Source organism: Accipiter gentilis, chromosome 1 (genome assembly GCF_929443795.1).
Source record: "Accipiter gentilis chromosome 1, bAccGen1.1, whole genome shotgun sequence".
Taxonomy (NCBI): Eukaryota; Metazoa; Chordata; class Aves; order Accipitriformes; family Accipitridae; genus Astur; species Astur gentilis.
In genome coordinates this window covers 17,000,768-17,020,832 of record NC_064880.1, presented here as the reverse complement: position 1 = coordinate 17,020,832, position 20,065 = coordinate 17,000,768, and the positions used below count along the sequence as shown (strand labels likewise).

General features: G+C 41.5%; 1 protein-coding gene across 18 annotated transcripts in view; it reads left to right on the top strand.

The window, feature by feature from the left end:
* The window catches only part of UNC80 (unc-80 homolog, NALCN channel complex subunit), a 135,981-nt gene that overhangs the window by 82,227 nt on the left and 33,689 nt on the right, over positions 1–20,065 (top strand). For 16 of the 18 annotated variants that reach the window (XM_049805750.1, XM_049805786.1, XM_049805698.1 and 13 more), the window contains 16 exons: positions 34–220; positions 1,238–1,369; positions 1,896–2,039; positions 3,339–3,439; positions 4,879–4,965; positions 5,761–5,944; positions 6,618–6,712; positions 7,634–7,723; positions 8,125–8,226; positions 10,579–10,759; positions 11,709–11,977; positions 14,683–14,817; positions 15,579–15,717; positions 17,397–17,493; positions 18,177–18,347; positions 18,560–18,652. In XM_049805750.1, coding sequence (XP_049661707.1) covers positions 34–220; positions 1,238–1,369; positions 1,896–2,039; positions 3,339–3,439; positions 4,879–4,965; positions 5,761–5,944; positions 6,618–6,712; positions 7,634–7,723; positions 8,125–8,226; positions 10,579–10,759; positions 11,709–11,977; positions 14,683–14,817; positions 15,579–15,717; positions 17,397–17,493; positions 18,177–18,347; positions 18,560–18,652 — 2,207 coding nt within the window. The remainder of the gene's footprint in view (positions 1–33; positions 221–1,237; positions 1,370–1,895; positions 2,040–3,338; positions 3,440–4,878; positions 4,966–5,760; positions 5,945–6,617; positions 6,713–7,633; positions 7,724–8,124; positions 8,227–10,578; positions 10,760–11,708; positions 11,978–14,682; positions 14,818–15,578; positions 15,718–17,396; positions 17,494–18,176; positions 18,348–18,559; positions 18,653–20,065) is intronic. The other 2 variants (XM_049805743.1, XM_049805679.1) reach the window with 1 other exon arrangement.

Here is a 20,065-nt window from a genome sequence, read left to right as displayed (position 1 = left end):
GCCTCAGGCTGCGTTCTCTTTTCTTCCTCACAGAAGTCATTTTCAGCCAGAGCTGTGTCGCGTTCCCATCAGCGAGCAGAGCACATCCTGAAGAACCTGCAGCAGGAGGAAGAGAAGAAACGCCTGGGCCGGGAAGCCAGTCTCATCACTGCCATCCCCATCACTCAGGAGGCCTGCTACGAGCCAACCTGTACACCAAGCTCAGAGCAGGAAGAAGAAGGTGTGCTCCAGTGCCAGGAACTGCATTCCAGGAACCTGAGAGCACCTGCCACCAACACAGAGCACTGTTTAGGGGTGTAACATCCAGGAACATTGATTGTTAGTGTTACGGAAGTCACAACCACATCCATTTGTTGAAGAGTCCAAGTCATTGAGAAAAAGTGTTACTAAAAATTAGTGCAAGAAAAACACAAAACCTTGGACATATTGAGTGCTCACTGTGTGACCTGAAGCCCCTTACTCCTCTCGCCCCAACTTCAGTTGAACTTGCCAGATTTAACATCTCAAAGTTCCCAGCATCTTGGAGGATTTAACACAGTGAGAATATGCGATACTAGGAATGAAATTTGTCTTTCCTAACTTTAACCCTTTAATAATTAAAAGATGGGAGGATTTATACTTTGGCAGTATCTGTCTTAAGACGTATAGCTTGGGATAGGCTGAATTGCCCCTGGAGTTTTCTACCTTTAAGGTGACTAGGGAGAGCCTACATGACCAGCTCAACCTCAGTACCAAACTTTCAGACAGCCAAAGTTACAGGACATGAGTCATGAAAAGCTTAGCCTTTGGTAAGGATTTTCATTGGTTCAGGCTAACAGAGCACAAATATTTCATTAAAGGCATTCCAAGGTATATGCCATTAGATGAGTACAGTGATGTTCAGATCTCAACATACATTGGTAAATCTGTGAGCAGAAATCCCAATTCTGAGCAAAAACTAAGCACCAGCAACCACGATGGTCAACAGGATGTAGATGAAAAGAAGTGTAGAGCCAACTCAGTTACAGTGTGACTCAGCAAAGCACTGAACACTCTTCTGGAACAATGCTCTGCTGTTTCCCAAAGCATGAGCAAATTACTTATCTGACTGATCTTTATAGATTTTAAATTGTGCCTTTTGAGTGTTATCTGACTTGAATTTTCAGTATTCCAATTTAGTTATAAGTGCTGTCCTTCAGAAAGTTCCCTAAAGTCTGTCAGTTGGATCTGGATTGACATTTCCCATTCTCTCTGTCAGTAGAAGAAGTTGCCAACCTGGCCTCCCGCCGTCTCTCTGTGAGTCCTTCCTGCACCTCCAGTACCTCTCATAGGAACTATTCTTTCCGCCGTGGCTCTGTCTGGTCAGTGCGGTCAGCAGTTAGTGCAGAAGGTGGGTTGACTTCACTTTGGAGTATCCTTTCCTAGGATTTCATTCACTGGAAGCCTTTCCTGTTGTCCCATAAAGCTGGTGGCATTTCCTTTTGCTGAATGTATTCCAAAGCTTGAGCCACTTTATTATAAATTACTGTCCTGCATTATTTTATTCACCCCTGCTGTCACAATGTCTTCCTTTACCTCTCATGTTTCATTTAGAGAGTAGTGCCACGGTGAGCACTCCAGCTGAAAAATGCTAATGAAATGGGATTTCATAAAAAAGAAAATGGATTCCTTACAAGAAAATAAATGTAAATTGAAAAAATATATATTTACAATGAAAATTCTTGATCAAGAAGTTTGCTGGAGGCTCAGTTTCTTCTTGGAAACAGCAGTAAACCTGCCATGCTTGCACAGTGATTGCACAGCCTAGCATTTTGTTCTGTTTGTACAGCACCTAACATAAATGTTTAGCTAATCTGCTTTGATAATACCACATCTTATTCACTAACACTCACCTTCTACTCTTCTTACTGCTCCAGATGAAGAACACACTACAGAGCATACTCCAAACCATCACGTGCCACAGCCACCTCAGGCTGTGTTTCCAGCATGCATCTGTGCAGCAGTGCTCCCCATTGTCCATTTGATGGAAGATGGAGAAGTCCGGGAGGATGGAGTAGCTGGTACTGACCTAGATAAACTTCAGGAGATTCTTGCTCAAGGGTGGCAGAACCTGCCAGCACTTTGAACAATAGCTTACATTTGTTAGGTGCCATAACTAAAGTGGGAAAGAGGCGTAATACAACCTTGTATTTGCTCACAGTTCATGTTTCCTAGAAGTATTATGTGTTACATTTTGTTATGAGTATATATGTTTGTTAAAAAGTTAATGAATAATCTATTAAATCCCCACAAAGTATTTGAAAGTAGATTCACAACAGAAATATGACTTTGTGGGGTTTTCCTGTTTTTCTCCATGATTTGTGCTTGGTTTTGAGGGTTTTTTGCTCTTTTGGGGCCCTAAAAAAGCCACCACTTCCAGAAGGATATTGAGAAGCTGAAAAGGCAGGAGCATAGTGCAGTTTCTGTTGATTCTCCATCCACAGCGGTAATCAAGCCTTGGCTAGGTTAAAAGCCATGGTTAACATAATCTGGTGTAGATGACAGTCCTTCTCCAAGCGGGCGTGGACTAGACACCTCCAGGTATTCCCACCAACATTTCTTTGATCCTATGACAGAAAGCCACCTATACACAGCTTGAACATTTTGGTTATGGTCTGTGATGTATTTGTAAAGTAATAATGCATTCTTCTGTATTTGTTTCTCTAACATGTTTATAGATGGTTGACTGTTCTCCTTCCTTTCTCATCAATCATCATGTCAGCTGGTTGCACATTTAACTTTCTGTTACATTTTGTATTCAGTTTTGGGTGGATGCAGTCAGCCACCTAAATAACGTATGTATCATTTTGTGATCAGGAACTGAGTACTGAAAACTGTTGTTAATCTTCACAGGATTGCAGTTAATTACACTTTGGGGAGTTAATCATCAACACACTTCCCTAATGACTATCTAATACTGTTCACCAATACCAGATAAAATCACTCAATGAATCACCATGAAATTGAACTTCTATGCATGAACAAAAAAGTACATGAATTCATGTTTTTTAATTGCCAATTTGTCCATCTGGAGTTGTGAATCCAAATAGCTATTTCTTTATTATTCCTCTGACTACAGTGAAGTGCTTCCTGTCACATCACCAGTAGTTAGAGAAGGTTCAAATATTAGACCTGTTGTTATTGCTTGAGATGACTGCACTGGTGATCAGGAATCCTAGTGCATCAAAGAGTCTCCTGTATGTTTCAGTACAAAACATGACAATTGTGGTAGAAGGTGAGGAACATTTGTGTCCAAGTGTACCAGTTCAAGGCTTTTCCAAGGGAGATGGTTCTGACCTTGTTTTCTTTCTCTTTTACAGTAAGTGCTGTTGCTCAGCAGGTCCTGTGGAACTGCTTAATTGAAGACCCCTCTACAGTTCTGCGCCATTTCCTCGAGAAGCTCACAATCAGCAACCGACAGGTAAACTCTTCCTCTCCCCAGTGGGTGCATGTATTGCTTGGAGCAGGGGAGCACAGCTGCAAGCAGAATCACTCTGTGGGCATCACTGGAGAAGAACATCTGCTATTATAATGTAGCTCAAAGTCTTTTAGGCCATATCATCAGTTGGCTTCAGTCTTTGTCCACTAATGTAAATGGGACAAAGCTGATTTAACACCACCAGAATCTGACTTGCTCTAAGCCAAGCTTTGAACAGCTGCTTAGCGAAGCACAACCCTTTTTATATAACATAGGCAATATTGCCTCCACCCATGTCACTCTATTCAACTTTCTCTGAAAGATGGGGGTGGCCTTGTCTCTCCCTGGCTTATTAGACTGCTTTCTAGTGCCATGGTAAGCTTTATGGAAGAAATGGTCACCAGTTCTGACTGGATGAAAGGCAGTAAGACTCTCCATACCACTTTCTCAACTGCACACTTGGTGTATGATATCAATAATATCATTGCCCTCATCTTCCAAGCCACCACCTAAGACTCACTACAAAATGAATATTAAACCTTGAAGAAGGCCAGGAAAAGCTGCTTTATGGTTCCTTGAGTAATCAGGCCTCAGTGGCATCACTATTCCTGAGACTTCTCAGCCATAGTCCCCAAAGCTTCTATTTAAGTTCAGAGGGTCGCTTCTGTTTGTTAAGTATCTTTCAGAAGGAAACTATACACTTTCCAGCCTCAGATGCCTCTGAGCTGTTATAGTCTGCTGCTTTACTGTCTCTTTATAGGCTTACTACAACCACAAGTACAGAACACAGAGAACAGGTGTATTTCCTTAGAAGCTTTCAGCAGATGTATAATTGGCATGGGTTGTCCTACGCATATTCATGCCCATAACAGTAGTTCAAATCTGCTGTGGGTTAAGAGGATGAGGGCCATAGAAGAAATTTATGATACAGTCTGTCCTTAGCTGACAGTGAGATTCCTTCCCCTCTACGCCCCCTTCCCACCATAAGAAATATATTAATCTTCATTTAAAGCAGGCAACGTCTAAAGGAAGAAAAGTTAGACTCTGCCTGCACCTCCTGCCCAGCAGCCACAGCTATTGAGTTGAACTGAACTAGATTTCACAGATCATCTAGGTAGTCATTCATTGTTATAAGCAACACAGCGATTATCACAGGGAGAGGATTGCAGAATCAGGATGCTATAGCCAGTACAAATTGCAATAGGAGGTATTGGCCTCTCTGAGATAAAAAAGAAAGACATGGACCTGGGTGCTGTGCCCTGGCCCTTATTTTGGGAAACGTGGGAGGAGTCACAACCATATAGTTCTACTTCATGCACTGAGAGACAGAGCTGAACAAGGGAATATGGAAAAAGGGGAAGAAACAAAGCCAGAGAGGACAAAAGGGAGCAATCCATTCTCCGTTTTGTGATGGAAAGAAAAAACATTTGCTCTTCTTCTAGGATGAGCTGATGTATATGTTAAGGAAGCTTTTGTTGAACATTGGAGACTTCCCTGCCCAGACATCTCATATCCTCTTTAACTACTTGGTAAGCAGCTTGTGGGTCCACTGGGTAGCCCAAAATCTCACCTCTGTCTGCATGTGTCCTAAAAATTTAATGTCACAATCTGCAAGGAAATAAACAGTCTTAACTTTTCCTACATAGCTCATATCTGCTTCCAGCTGTGGGTGCAAGTCACCAGGCTTACACCAGCCTTTCAGTCTTTCTAGGGAGAGGAAGAGGAACCTTTAACTTTTTATTAAACCCCTAAGCAACCTGTCATGGATTTCTGAATTGAACCAGGGACAATAAGTTATAGACAAATAGAAGGATCCCAGTGCCAGAAACCTTTTATTATTTTACTTAATTTTGATTCAGAAAGTGCTTTGCTCTTGGACATTCCTATTGGAGCAAATCTAGGAGCCTCTTTCAAGATTGTGGAAAATGCATTTGCTGTAGTTAGGAGATGGAACAGACAAGATGTATGCTACTCCAGGATCCCTCTGTTGCTTGTGAGTTGTCTACGTGGCAGCACACCTGAGCAGAAGGCATAGGAAGTCTCTTACTGCAGAGGTTCTCCCTTTTCCTCATCTACAATAGCTTTTAAGGCTGGACTGCAACAGTACTTTTTGCCCTCAACCCTCATCCTCTCTAGAAAAAGGAAGAATAATACAGGCAGATTGTTTTGTAGTACGTATAAACTTTCAGGATGTAAGTTTAATGAGTTTATCCCTCTGAGTGAAGAAAGGTAGAAGAGGAGTATTCTTGTTCTGTGTTTATGCAATGCTCTGCACATTAAAAGAGTGTGTATAACTTGGTATTCCTCTTACATATTGCCTGCAGGTAGGACTGATCATGTATTTTGTACGCACTCCATGTGAGTGGGGCATGGATGCCATTTCTGCCACGCTTACCTTCCTTTGGGAAGTGGTGGGTTATGTAGAAGGACTCTTCTTCAAGGATCTCAAGCAGACTATGAAGAAGGAACAATGTGAAGTGAAACTGCTGGTGACTGCCTCAATGCCAGGTATAAGATATGAGTCTTTAAATCTCCTTCACTTCCAATTTCATGATCCACACTACCAAAAAGGAGATCCGTCAGAACTGGATCAGAAAAAGACCTGCTACAAATGGCTGCGTATTCTAAGTCAGTTTTCCTTGAGTTGAGGATTCATTCAGCAAATTCCACTTCTAATTCAGTGAGATTCAGAAAGCCACTTGAAGAGCTCTAAAAGAAGCAAACAGAAAGTGAATTAGAACAGTCTTTTCAACCCAGAGCTTTGTGCTAGTTGGGCTGTGAAGGGCTGGCAGGATGATCATTGTAATACTGTACCATTCAGACTCAATTTGATTTGATGTAACCTCTCATTTAAGTTTTGAGAGAGCCCAAGAAGAGCATGCTGTCAGCCTAGGACACCACAAGTCAGGCAAGAGTTATCTTGCTGAAAAACAGATTTGACCTTTTAGGTTTGTTTTTTCCTCAGAGTGACAGTTGCTGCTAAAGCCAGCTCATCCTTTAGGAACTGATCGTTTTCTCATTAACTATGGAAGTGCGAGACTGTGCTGACACTATATAATGGATTTCATTGTCTGTCTGCCCAGGAATGAATTTTAATTATCACTTTTCCTCTATGGGTAGTCTTTTGAAATTGAGTTAATTAAAGGAGCCAGGGAGAATGCAACTGCTTTTCTTCCTTTAGGCACAAAAACCCTTGTTGTGCATGGACAGAATGAATGTGACATCCCAACTCAGTTACCAGTCCATGAGGACACACAGTTTGAGGCTCTTCTGAAGGTAGGAGTGAGTTTTTGAACTGGAATAACTACTTAATAGTGCATTTACCTGCCGTACCTGTATGCCAGCAATACATTCTGCCTGATTATCCTGTTTCAGTGTCAGGGAGGAAAGTTTTGCTGCCAAGCATTTCTGTCTCCCTGTGAGGACAGCTTGGTTGCAAGAAGCAGGATCCCATATGAAAGGATAATAGAAATGCCCTGACCTCACAGACAGCCAAAACCACACAAGTGCAACTACATTTGAAGACACTGCAGCTTGTTGGGTATTTGCTGTATACTATACTTTAGATAAATACATAAATCATTTAAATGTTTGGTTTTATCAATAATAAAAACTAAACAGAATGATCAAGATCAGAGTGGAAATGATGGGTCAGTAGCCACGATGATATCTTGGGATCTAGGAGATGTGAGGTCAGTTCACCCTTCTGCCAAAGATTTCCCAGGTGGCCCTAAATAAGCCACATAGGAGACAGATTTGTAAAAGCCTTCAGTTTGTCCAGCTATGTTAAATTTTAATGGGAATCTCACATCTTAGTGCTTTGAAGGATCATAACTTCAGTGTCTCTGTACATCACCTATCACTAAAGCTTGATAAATACATAGTATGGAAATGGAAGCTGCAATACCCACGTGGCTCTCATAGCCAGACAAATATGTTAGACATGAAGACATCGAAATAAGTAACATCAGTCTTCTGGACTGTGATATCAGCATGCCTTGACTATCACAAACTTATTAATATACTTTATGATTGAAAAAACAAATGAAGAATTAATGCCAGAACAGTGCACCAGCCTGACTGAGGCATGCAGGTTTGTGCCTTTATACATTATTAGATAGATATTCTTCTTTTGGATGCTGTGGTCTTTGTACAAGACAGCTAATGAACAGGATGTTCTTCTTTCTTCCTTTTCAGGAGTGTTTGGAGTTTTTTAACATACCTGAAACACAGTCGTCTCATTACTTTTTAATGGATAAGCGATGGAATCTTATTCATTACAACAAGGTAAGGCAAAGATCAGGTCCAGGTGACTTTGTTCTTTCCATCTTGTCCCTTTTTAAACATCAGGGTTATCTAAAGAAGAACAAGCAGCCTATAAATAGACAGAATTCTGTCTTGCGGGCACCACATCTTGGGTGTTTAGTTGTGTGTAGTGAAAGACTGGAGTTTGACAGTAGAGGGAAGAAGCAGAAGTGGAGTCCCTTGCTCTTAAGTCATTAATGTCTAGCTTTCTTAGAAAAGAACAAATTTCTCTTCTGTTTATGCTCTTCCATGATCCCTGGCACTGTCTGAAAGCCCCTACCCAAAAGCTTCAGAAAGGGCTAAAGGGCCTTTTATTCAGTTTTGTTGAGTGATGCTGTTATGATTGCATTTGTTTAAAATACACTTGTTTCCTTTCCTGGCAGACCTATGTCCGTGACATTTATCCTTTCCGGAGGTCAGTTTCTCCACAGCTCAACCTGGTGCAGATGCATCCAGAAAAGGGTCAAGAGCTCATTCAGAAGCAGGTATCTTACTGTCACCAAACACTTCTGTCCAGAAACAAACCCTGTAAATAAACCTTTCTTTTCCTTTTCCCTTTTTCCTTTAAAGGCCTTCACTCATGCTCCATGCAGATAGAGAGCTTTGCTGGAGAAGTAGCAATTAGCATGAAATCTACCCTGGTGCCATTGGACAGTTGTATAGTATTTTAAGAAGAGTCAAAGAATGCAATGTGAATTCCCACCCTCTCTCTCCAGCCAGCTTCTCTTAGGTGGATCATTTTGCATTCTCCTACACTTGGCCAGAAGAGCTTCAGCTGCCTCAACTTCAAAAGTTGCTTATTCCTTTCATTAACGTGACCTGTGGCTGTGGAGGAGGAATTATCTGTTCTACCTTCCTCTCTGTCCTCTCAATGTAGAGAATGTTACCTGCCTCTCTTCCTTGTCCTGCTCTCAGATGCTAGTCTTTTACCATAGCTACTCCCAGAGGCACAGCAGTAGCAATTGTTTTGTCAGGGGAGTATCTGCCCTCAGAAGAGCACTATCCTCCCTATTTTCCAGCCTCATGACCTGATAATCTGTCCAATCCTGCTAATGTTCTGCAGCTCCCAGGAGCTCTCCCTTAGGAACTAAACCCTAACTAAAGTGGCAGGTCAGTGCCTTTTATATGCTGCGAACCCTTACAAGTATTTCTTTAGGCAGTAAGACAATGGTATTGAGCTCAGTCTACCTGTAGAAGCCACATTCTCTGTTTTCCACAAAAGCAATGTTCTCCCACAGAGCTGAGTGTTTAGGGAAAAGTTACTCTAGCTGTATCTGCAGAAGATGATAATAAACAGGAAGTAAAAGGGTGTGGAAGGTGGTTAAACAGTATGAGTTTGGTATTAACTGTTGTATTATTCTAGCCAAAACCCAGCTACTGTAGTTGTGTCCCTAGCAATGTGAATGTAGGGGCAGGAAAAGATCACCAGGAATGGTTATGAAAAGCAGCTATAAAACTGCTTAAGTGGTACTAGAAGCTAAAATAATGGACAATATAGTTAATGCTGTCTCATATGTTTACAGAATAGGGAGAAGTATCATATGCTGCATGTGTCAGTAGAAAGTCTATAAAAATCTGAAATTACTTGGGATCATTTTGGTTGCTTCTCTGACAGAAATTATTCTCACTCTGGTTCTAGGAGATTTTTCCCACATATCAAATAAATGAGTCTGATATACCCTACGTGACCCAAGAAGATTAAAATGGCCTGTCCGGTTTTGTCAGGGCATTATTTTGCATTCCACATTTTGTATCTAGAGTAGTTAGAGGCCAAAATAATTCTAAGGCAAAATGTACATCAAGCATCTACCAGCCTCACTGTAGTCATGCAAGAAGTTGCTGGACAACACCCAGCTTCAGCAAAGAAAACAGCACTGTAGAGTCTACCCACAGAGCAGCAATCCATGGAAAAGTACTTTCTTTACTGTTGCTTGATTGAGCACCCAATTCTAAGCTGAGTGCGCTTCAGAGCAAGGACACAGCAACTGCAGGATGTGGGAAGCTGAGCTTTGTCACGTGTTAAGCCACACGCTTCAAGTTTTGGCTTCATCCCAGTAGCTAAGAGCTATCCCAAAACTGCTTCCAAAGACAGTTGCTTCTGCTACTGAGCATCATTCCACCTTATGGGTACTTTTAGCATCAAAATAAAATAGCTAGCCTGACTAGTCCTACCAGTCAGAAGTTCAAAGGAGGCTGGTAGAATGGAACTCAGTTTCCCAGTTGCCGTAAACCAGAAGCAATAGTCTGAAGTCAGCAGGACTTTGCTCATTTGTAGTAACTGAGAATCTGGTCTGCTATGTTTTATTGACTACTTTTCTTTTGCAAGGATACATACACTTTCTATTGCCAGACATGAGCCAACCTCAATCCAGAAGGTAGATAACAATTCCATCTTCATGTTGACTATAGGCTAAGATGTTGCAGAGAGCAACTGCAACTGTATGGCTTTCAGTTTGGAATTGGGTTGCCTCTGACCACCTTCGGACTCACGCTGGCAAAGCTTACATTAATCTACAAAATACCGCATGGCACAGTTGCGAAGTGTTTGACACCCACTCAGGGTCCTCCACAAGACTGAAATAGAAAGTGTTGTTAAAACCTCTTTTACAAACACGATCCATCTTTGTGGAGCTGGACTGAAGAACAGTGGTCACACAAATTCTAGCAAAAGGGTGCAGCACTAGCCCTGTGAATTTCAACAGGATCCTCTGGGCCATGAGTGCAGCGTCCCTCCCATCAGAGAAAGCCATGGAAGCTATCCTAGAAAAGTTCATATACATTGTAAGGAACTTTTTGATCAGACTGGTTCTGATCCTTGTCTCTTTTTTTTCTCACAGGTATTCACCCGCAAGCTAGAAGAGGTGGGGCGGGTGTTGTTTCTTATATCACTGACACAGAAAATTCCTACTGCGCACAAGCAGTCCCATGTATCTATGCTCCAGGAGGACCTCCTCCGTTTGCCTTCATTTCCCCGAAGTGCCATTGATGCTGAGTTCTCACTCTTCAATGATCCCCAAGGTATGGTCTTTTAACAGCTTTCTCTGGTGGTTGTTCAGGGCCCGGAAGGTTTCTGTGAGGTGCTTAATTTTCCGTAGAAACACATAGGCTTCATTTGCCTTAGAAACACACCAGCTTGTAGCATTACTGAAAGCTGATAAATCTCTTCCTAGGGAAAATGATACATAGCTGTTGGTTTGTAAGCACAAAAGCAGAAAGGGCTTTGCTGTTAGAGGTCTCCAGACAAAGCTACTTTCTTTGAACCCAAATAAGTTATAATTATGTATTAAAATTATGCATGAGAATGGAGCTGGAATACTGTGTCTAGTAGCATAACTGCACCTAAAAAGGATTGCTCAGAGTCCTTTGCCATCCACTTTGAGGAAACAATGGACTTCCAATGAAGATTGGGCAAATTCTGCATCAAGGATATAGAAACAGCCCTCTTAGAAACTTCGCTCTGAAAGTCACGTAGGGTTTCCATCCTGACTTGGGGATTAAACAGGCCACTGTTGCAGGATGGTAAGCATTGGCAAGTTCTGTAACAGGCCCTAAAGACACTCGCTTTCAGAAGTATTATTGTAACTCTGCGTCAGTGTCCTGTAAAGTGCCGGACACCTGAAGGATAAAAACTCAGCGTAAGTCCAAACAGCCATTCAGGTTGTGTGAGGCAGATGATGCCTGTGCACGCTTTCACTTTCTAAGAGGAGAATTTCCAGCCAGTGGGGAGCAGATTTAATAATATGTGATATTCATCATTCTTCGTCTTCATGTGCGTTGCTTTCAAGCAAGGTTTGCTCAAGCCCTGTGGGCACTTCAGAAGTATAGGATGGGTGAAATAATTTTAAAAAGGCAGAATGATGATCAGTGTTGTGCGATGGTTCTCTGGAGAGGCCTTTGGCCTCTGGGAATGTTGTGAGGCTGGCTGTGGTGAACAGAGTTGACTGTTGGTGCCTCTTCTCCCCCACAGCTGGGAAAGAGCTCTTTGGTCTGGACACTCTTCAGAAAAGCTTGTGGATTAAGCTGCTGGAGGAGATGTTCCTCGGGATGCCCAGCGAGTTCCCCTGGGGGGATGAGATCATGCTGTTTTTGAACGTCTTCAACGGTGCCCTTATCCTGCACCCTGAGGACAGTGCCTTGTTGAGGCAGTACGCTGCCACAGTCATCAACACAGCTGTGCACTTTAACCACCTCTTCTCCCTCAGTGGGTACCAGTGGGTCCTCCCCAGCATGTTGCAGGTGAGTCATTTCCATGAAATATACGAGGGAAGACTTCTGAGTGGGCACTTTGTTATAGAACTGACTGTTAATGGAGAAACTTTAAACTGCTGGGTCCTGGTGAGATCACAGATTTTGGGGGCCCCAAGAAGACAACAGATCAGAGTGGGATGACCCAAATCAGCATTCCTGAGACTATATTCCCTTTTCTTCTAGAATAAATGTCTACATTTTCTTTTCTTCTTTATGTTAAGTAAATGAATGTCTGTTTCTCTCACTATGTACTTCCACACAGAACTGTGAAATTTCTGGAAAATTTTGGGACCTTGAGTCTCCCTCAGTGTTTTTTCCTCCAGGGAAGGCTGAATAGTTGAAATATCTGGATTTGCTACTTGCTGATTGAAACTAAATTATATTCACTTCTTTAAGTATGATGATTGTATTATCTGCAATTTAAATAGCAACAGAAAATAACACTATTTATGAAAACACTCTTTATGAAAAACTGTATGCTGTCTTTTCATATGTGAGTGGTGACAAATATTGGAAGTTGTAGAGGTGGATTTCTCTTCACTTTGAGGTGTACGTGTGCCTTTTTTCCTGTTGACATTTGAGAAAAATCAGCTACTGAAAATAAAAAAAAAACACAATATAGTTCTTTTACATAAAGATTATTTCTGAAGGGCTCGAAGACAGTATCTAAATAGAGATTTAGTATTATAATGCAAATACAGAAAAAAGTATTGTTTCTGTAAAAGAAACAATGACCGTGACATCCCTGTGTATGTTCATTTTAATATAGTTAACAGAGCACAATAATTAGGACCAGTGATGAATTTAGCTGTCTAAACAAACTCTTTAGAAACTCTAATATCATGCCTTACATGGTTAGGTAAGTGTGTATTGAATGCAGGTCTGCAGTGTATGGGTTTATTCATTAGAAGCAAGACATTTTGAAGTCAAATAATAACTTCATTTGCAATACTTGGCAGTAACCATTCAACCCTGTGAAGGACTTTCCCTTCATTTTAACTTTTCATATTGAGAGAAATTAGTTTTGTAATTCTTTCCTATGCCCCCTCCCTTACCAATTATTGTCAACCACTGAATTAATAAAATACCACTCTTGGGAGGCAAAAAAGCAATTCCAAAAGAAAGCTCAAGTGTTGCTGAGCTTGTTTGTTTTTGCAGACCTTCACATCTCTCTGTTCCAGGCATCCAAGATCAGCTGGATTTTTTTGTGGTCATCACAAACAAATTCTTTTACCACTTCTGTGCTTCAATCAGCCATTAATACCTTAATTCCTGATGCATACATGCACGTACCCCCACAGGCTCTTTTTTTTGCAGGTTTTTCCGCTTTCCTTGGTAAATGTGTATACAGTTAATTATTTCCTTTTTCTCAAGTAAATGAGGTATTGCAAGTGTAACAGGCCGTGGTGATTGGCTGTCCTCATAAGCATGCTAGAGGCTTCTGGTTGTATTAAATGTATACTAATTTCTTTAGCCTACTAGGCTACTGAAAGTGAATACATCTCTGCAGAGGTCTCACACACTAATAATTTTTTAGAAACCTGCAAGAGCCCTGTGCTGTAATATGAATTTTGCACTAACATAAAATCTCAGCATTACCTGTTGCCAGCAAATAGCAAAAAAATCCTGCCTACCCCCACCCCAAACCTCCCACAGACTCCTACCAGGAGAGAAGTGCAGACAGGCAATTGAAACAGACAAAAGAAGGAAGCACAGTGAAGTTGTTACTAGCAATTTTTACTGTTTACATAACTGAGAACCATCTTTGGCAACACATTGGCTGTATGGTTTACTGGCCAGCCCTGAAGGAAATGCCACTCTAAAAACCTTAAAATATATTAAAAGTGGGTGAAACTGTCCGTGTGTGGGAGGATAGGCTAGGAGTTCAAATTATCTTGACAAACTGGAGATGCAGTCTGAAAAAAGGAGAAAAAAAACCCGGATTATGTTGATCAGGTTAGATAAGCATAGGTCCTTACTTATGAATAGTCAGCCACATAAATATGGAAGGGAAAGTAGCTGATTCAGTAGCATTTCTGCAGGACAGAATATTGGAGTTGTTACAGATCTGAAGCCAAACATGAATCAACAGTGCCCTTCTGTTGAAGGATAAAAAAGAAAATATCTCAAATGCTATTCTGGGGTGATTACACAGATTTGTATCTTCTGAAAGAAACATGGAATAACTGCTGCTCCAATAAGTGGCACTCTGACTTGAAGTGCTGGCTCTGTCCAGCTGTGGGCACTCCACAAAAAGCATCAGTTAACTGAAGAGACTGCAGACTGGAGCAGGAATGTATGTCTAGAAAACATGTCATGTGAGAAAGGACTGAAAGAGCTGGGATTTGATTAACTGAAAGAGGTGAAGATTGAGGAAGAAAGCGCTAACTGACTTCAAAAAAGTAAAGTGCTTCTAGGAAGGAGAGGGAAGGAATCTACCTCTGATACATAGAACAAAAAAATAATGGACTAAAGCTGTGACAAAAAAGGTTCAAGCACGACAAAACCTTTTTTCTAAGGATGGTTTGTCCCTGAAATACATTGCCTGGTAGGGCAGTCAAGTCTCCATCTTTAAAAACATGTTAGGCAAACATACCAGGAATGACAAGGCTGTAGTTGATTCAGTCTGGGGTCAGGAGATGAAGAGCCCTTCCACTGGAGTAGTACTTCCATGACCTTTTTCATTTGCTCAGGTATATGCTGACTATGAAAGCAACCCACAGTTACGCCAAGCAATTGAGTTTGCGTGCCGCCAATTCTACGTTCTGCATCGCAAGCCCTTTATTCTGCAGCTGTTTGCAAGTGTGGCCCCTCTCCTGGAATTCCCTGTGAGTAAAAGCGCTTCACTAGTCTCAGCGTGGGGAAGCCTGTGTACACAGCCACCGCCCCATTAGAGATCATGAAGAAAAAACAGCTGGAGCAGCAGCAGCACAGTTCTTGCTGAACATGTGCTTACTGCACTTGATGTTGCACAGAAGCATTTCTTCAACTTATTTCTGCATGCTTCTGTTCATCAGCTGATTGAGCAGGATGCTGAGATAACGGGCCACTGGTATCCAGGCTAGTAAATGTGGTCTCACTTTAAATTTCTGTATATAAATAGGTTATAAAAGGACAACTCTTTAAATGCAAGTCCTGTCCTAGAATCCAGCAATAGGAACTAAAAGCTTAATGCCAAGTTTTAGTACATGTGAACTATAAGACTGGATTATCCATATTTTGAAATACTCACTAATTACTTTTTAACATTTAGTGAGTTAAAGCAAGTTAATGGAATTTTGATTTGAAGTGGGACTGCCAAATCTAACTGCATATACACTGTAAGCACACACATCTTTCTCCCTCACAGGGCAGCAAAGATCTGCTCTTTCTGGGAAGTAAAGCTGTGTGCAGTTTTCAGATCATGCATCAATCTGTTGAGCCAGGCAAGGCTTATTGTTCGATAGCAGTAAGTTCTTGAACTACATACATGTGGGCCCTTTGTCAAAAAAAAAACCAAAACAAACGTTGCCCACGCCTCCAGATAAAGATTCCTAGGCTGAACACAGGCCCTCAGAAAATCAACCACAAATGTCTGTTGTTGAAACAGGATACTACAAACAATGGAACCAGCAAAGGAGTATCAGCTCAGTGCCTGTTTGACCTGCTGCAGTCTTTAGAGGGAGATACTCCAGACATTTTGGACATCCTAGAGCTGGTGAAAGCAGAAAAGCCTCTCAAGTCATTAGGTAACAGAAAAGCACCCTTTAGTCAGCAATTCTGGTTTGTTTTTTATTGATTCAACATGCATTTGATGCAGCATGATTTGTTCAGGACCCTTTTCTTCTTCCCGAATGCAGTCAGATCTGTTTCTTCTGCCTCATGAGGCTTTTAAGGTTGGCTTTATCACCACCATCCTTTTAATATTTTCTGCAGGAGGGGAATTATTAATTTATTTTTTTCCAAAGCTACTTTTTCTGCACTGAGCCTGCTAGTCTGAGACTAGCCCCTGGCATTTTGAATTTTATCATGTGTGGGTGGAGAATAAAGATCCCTAATAAAGTGTATCATGCTGACAAGATCAGTGTCATCCTCTCCTCTGCTCCATGTGGGCAGGAGACAAAAGCATCCTCCCCCGTGGGCAGACTATGACTAGTAAATGATGAATGCCATTTGGACATTCAACAGTGCCGAGTCCTGGGGGAGGCTGATTTATCACAAAGCAGAATATATATGGCTATATGATATATCCAGGACACTGTGTCTCTTGATAGTTATCCATGCAATGCAGCATTTAAGAATTTGGCTGCTTTGTGATTTGCAGGGAAGTAATTTTTGCTGATTTTAATAAGGATCTTCAGCTTATTTTCCAAATTTGCACATCTTTAACTAATACTTATTTTGATGAACATGAAGCCTGTCTAGCCTTAGAGTTAAAGCTTTGTTATATACTGGGATTTTATGATGCTGCACAATTATATCACAAGTTATAAAATGTTACAGAAAGGGAAGGTACTTCTTCCTCTCTGTGGATTGTAGTAAACATTTATATAAAATTTGGGGGGGTTCTGTGGAGGGTTACTCAAAGGCATCTCTGAAAATTCTCAAGTGTGTGTTGATGATGGGACTGTAGATGGTATGTTATGTGCCTGGTATTTTCCATATGAAGATCAGAATTACCTAAAACATCTGACTTCCAAGTTCCATTATTCAAAGTGATTTACATGCTTTAGGACCTTAACTTTGACTTGGGCTCCTGTATACCAAAGTCACTTCTGAAAATGGGACTATAGTTGTATTACAAGTATTACTCTTTGGATACTTCAGTTTCTTGGTGCCTTGCACTAATGATCCCCAAAATAATATTTGTAGTATGGGACTTAAATGCTTTTGAAAACTTTTTCTCAAATCACTAGCAAACCAGACTCACTTTTGTGCTGGCACCCATGTGGCTACTAGTATAGAAGGGGCTTGATTTTTTAGAAGTAAAACTATCTTCTGCCATCAGTGGTGCATCAGCATCATTTTTAATGCGGTGGAAACATCTAGGAAAAAGCAGAGGGAGCATAAAAATTGTGATTAAGTTGACATGTGTCCTTGTCATGTGTGAGATTTTGCTTGTGATGGGTGATGTTTGAAATGGGACTCCATTAGCAGCTATAGGCCTTATGCTCAGCAATGATTCGACCTATTAAGAACTGTTTCTCACCTACTGAGTTCTTGGACAGCAGGGTGCAAATGGGAGTACAGCATATGTTTCCTTTATATAGACAGATTTTTGTCAAAAATCAAGAGCCTATTGGGGATTGTTAACATGAGAAGCAAGGAACTGAAGAGAGAGGAAAAGGAAGCAGTGTGCTAGCTCCTTTCACATTCAGTATTCAGTATGTTTGTGTAATAGTTTTCTCATATTGCTTTACTCCCTCAGACTTCTGCTATGGGAATGAAGACTTGACCTTTTCGATCAGTGAAGCCATCAAACTGTGTGTGACAGTGGTGGCCTATGCTCCTGAATCATTCAGAAGGTGCTAATCTGTTTTCTTGGTTTGTGCAGACTCAGAAAAGGCATAAAAGCTGCATATAGCATGCAAAAGCAAGGCTGACAAATGGAGGCAGAGGATATAGAAATGCATTGCAAGCACAGGGCTCCTCTGTGAGGCCAAACCTCTGCCTGTTGATACCTTTCCTAGGGCACCAGCTCCAAATCCTGCCAGCCACCATCTGCAGCACTAAACTGGATGAGCAGCAACATGCAAGCTGTATTTCCAAGTGGGGATCGCACTGTGTCCTGCAGGTTTCTGCTGGCAAGAAGCAATAGAGAGGGAAAAGAGGCAGCTGGAAAGGGCAGAAAGACAGACAGAGTTGAGGTAAACTGATAAAGCAAAAAGTTTAGTTTCCAAGAGGGAACCAGGGAAGAAAGGAGTCTTTGGGAGGGAAAATTAATATCTACAAATGGATGACATATTCAGAAGATACCCAGAAGTTCAGGTTGGTTTTATTATTATTGTTTCATGCATCAGCTAATTTCCCCCTGAAGTCTCTGATCCAAGAGTTGCTTTGGCCCAGGACTGCTTATCTAGTGAGAAGTAATGAAATCACAAAGCCAGTGAGAGATCCAGGTGTCTTCAGATAGAAACTTAAGCCTCTGCCTGCTGTGAGTTTCAGGATTGACAAAATAAAACAGACCAAGTATTGGTTATTTTTCCAGCCTCCAGATGCTGATGGTCTTGGAAGCGCTGGTTCCCTGTTACCTGCAGAAACTGAAACGACAAACCTCTCAAGTGGAGACTGTGACAGCAGCTCGTGAGGAGATTGCTGCTATGGCTGCCCTTGCCACCTCTTTGCAGGCCCTCTTGTACAGTGTAGAAGTTCTCACCAGGTAACCCACATGGTTCAAAGGTCTGAGCCTCCATTTGTTTATCAGTGTGGGGAGAGGGAATGCACAGGAGGTCACGATACGCAGCTTAGCTTGAGTAATGGTCGAGTTTTAGACATGGTAAATTAGTGCCGAATTTCACCAGCTCAGAAGCAGAATTTCAGTGCACTTGTTAGATTTAGTCTTTAGTGTGCTCTTCACCTTCCCTTTGCCAGGCCTATGACAGCCCCACAGATGAGTCGATGTGACCAAGGCCATAAAGGGACCACAACAGCAAACCACACCATGTCAGCAGGTGTGAACACCAGGTAAGTCAGTGGGCTTTTATTTCTTTCTCATTTTTCTAAACATCTTTTTTTTTGTTTTTGAGTAAGGTAACATCTCATTTGCTCAGAGTGCTTGGAGCACTTCCTCAGCTGTCTGAGGAATTGCTCTAGGTACTGTGAGAGAAAACAGTCAGATAAAAAGAGCACATAGCCCAGGACTGCATTTCTGACAGTAACCAAAATCCCCAAGACTAGAATTTCTAGTTTAAAGCCATGTGACTAAAGAGAAGACCAGGATATAAAAATGGACGACACCCATCCTAAATGTCTTTTTCTTTGTTTCCCTTTTCGCTCTCTAGAAGTATACTGACAAAGCAACTATGTCCCTCAGTTCTCTGCTTTGCTTCTGAGTCCACTGTCAAAACAACCACTGGGCAGAACACGCTTGGATAGCAGAAGTGTCGGATCCTTCTGGCCTTATTCTGAGAGACTGAACAGCAGTAAAAGCTAAAAATGCATGTTGGTTGAGACTCAGAGAGACTGGCACCTCCTCTAATTTTCTTTTCTTTCCTTTCCCATTTCCTTTTACTTTTACTCTTCCTATGGTCTCTTTCTATCATCTTTACCTCCACATTAGTCTGGGTTTTTTTTTCAGTTACAGATAGCAGAGGAGTGGGTGGAGAAGAATTTGAGCAAAAGGGAAGAATGACTGGGAATATTTTTGTTGTTCTTAAAAAAAAAAAAACCAACACAAAAATAACTTCACATGGAAGAAGGAAATAAGGAAATGGCACCAGCAGACTGTAATACTGCTCCTTGGCCATATTGGCCGTTCCAGTAAGGTTGCTGCAAATTAGACAAGGCCACTGGACAATTTACTCGGTCACAGAGCAAGGTTTTAAGAAATCTTGTTACAAAATCCACCCGCAAGCATTTGGGAATATGAAAGTTTTCTTTGCAGTACTGATTACTCTTCTGGGCAGCCCTGCCTTCTCCTGGCCAGGCTATGCCTTACTGTGCTTAAAATCTGAATGTTTGTGCTGACCTGGAAGGGAATTCTCCCCTAGCAAAAGCTGGAGTAGCTGTTCTTCCAGAGCAGAGTATTTCCTCTGGATTTCTCTTTTGTCTGTAACAGCTGATAGGAAGTCTGTGCACAGCCAATAGTCTAGTACAATACCATGGGCTGTATAGGACTTAAAATCAGGAACATCCTTCTGGCAAGATACGCTTTCCAATTTATTCCCTGTCTTTTTTTGTATTCAAGTGAGATAGAAATCACTGTCTGCATGGATGATCAGAGGGCTATTATGTCAATTTATAGATGTGTAGTGTACACATCTTGGTTGGTAACTCCTGGAATCAGTCAGTTATTCTTTAAGACCGATTCAGGCATGGGTGAAACACAGCTTTGACTTTCAATGCTGGATCTGAGAAGCAGATAAACCCCTTCATGAT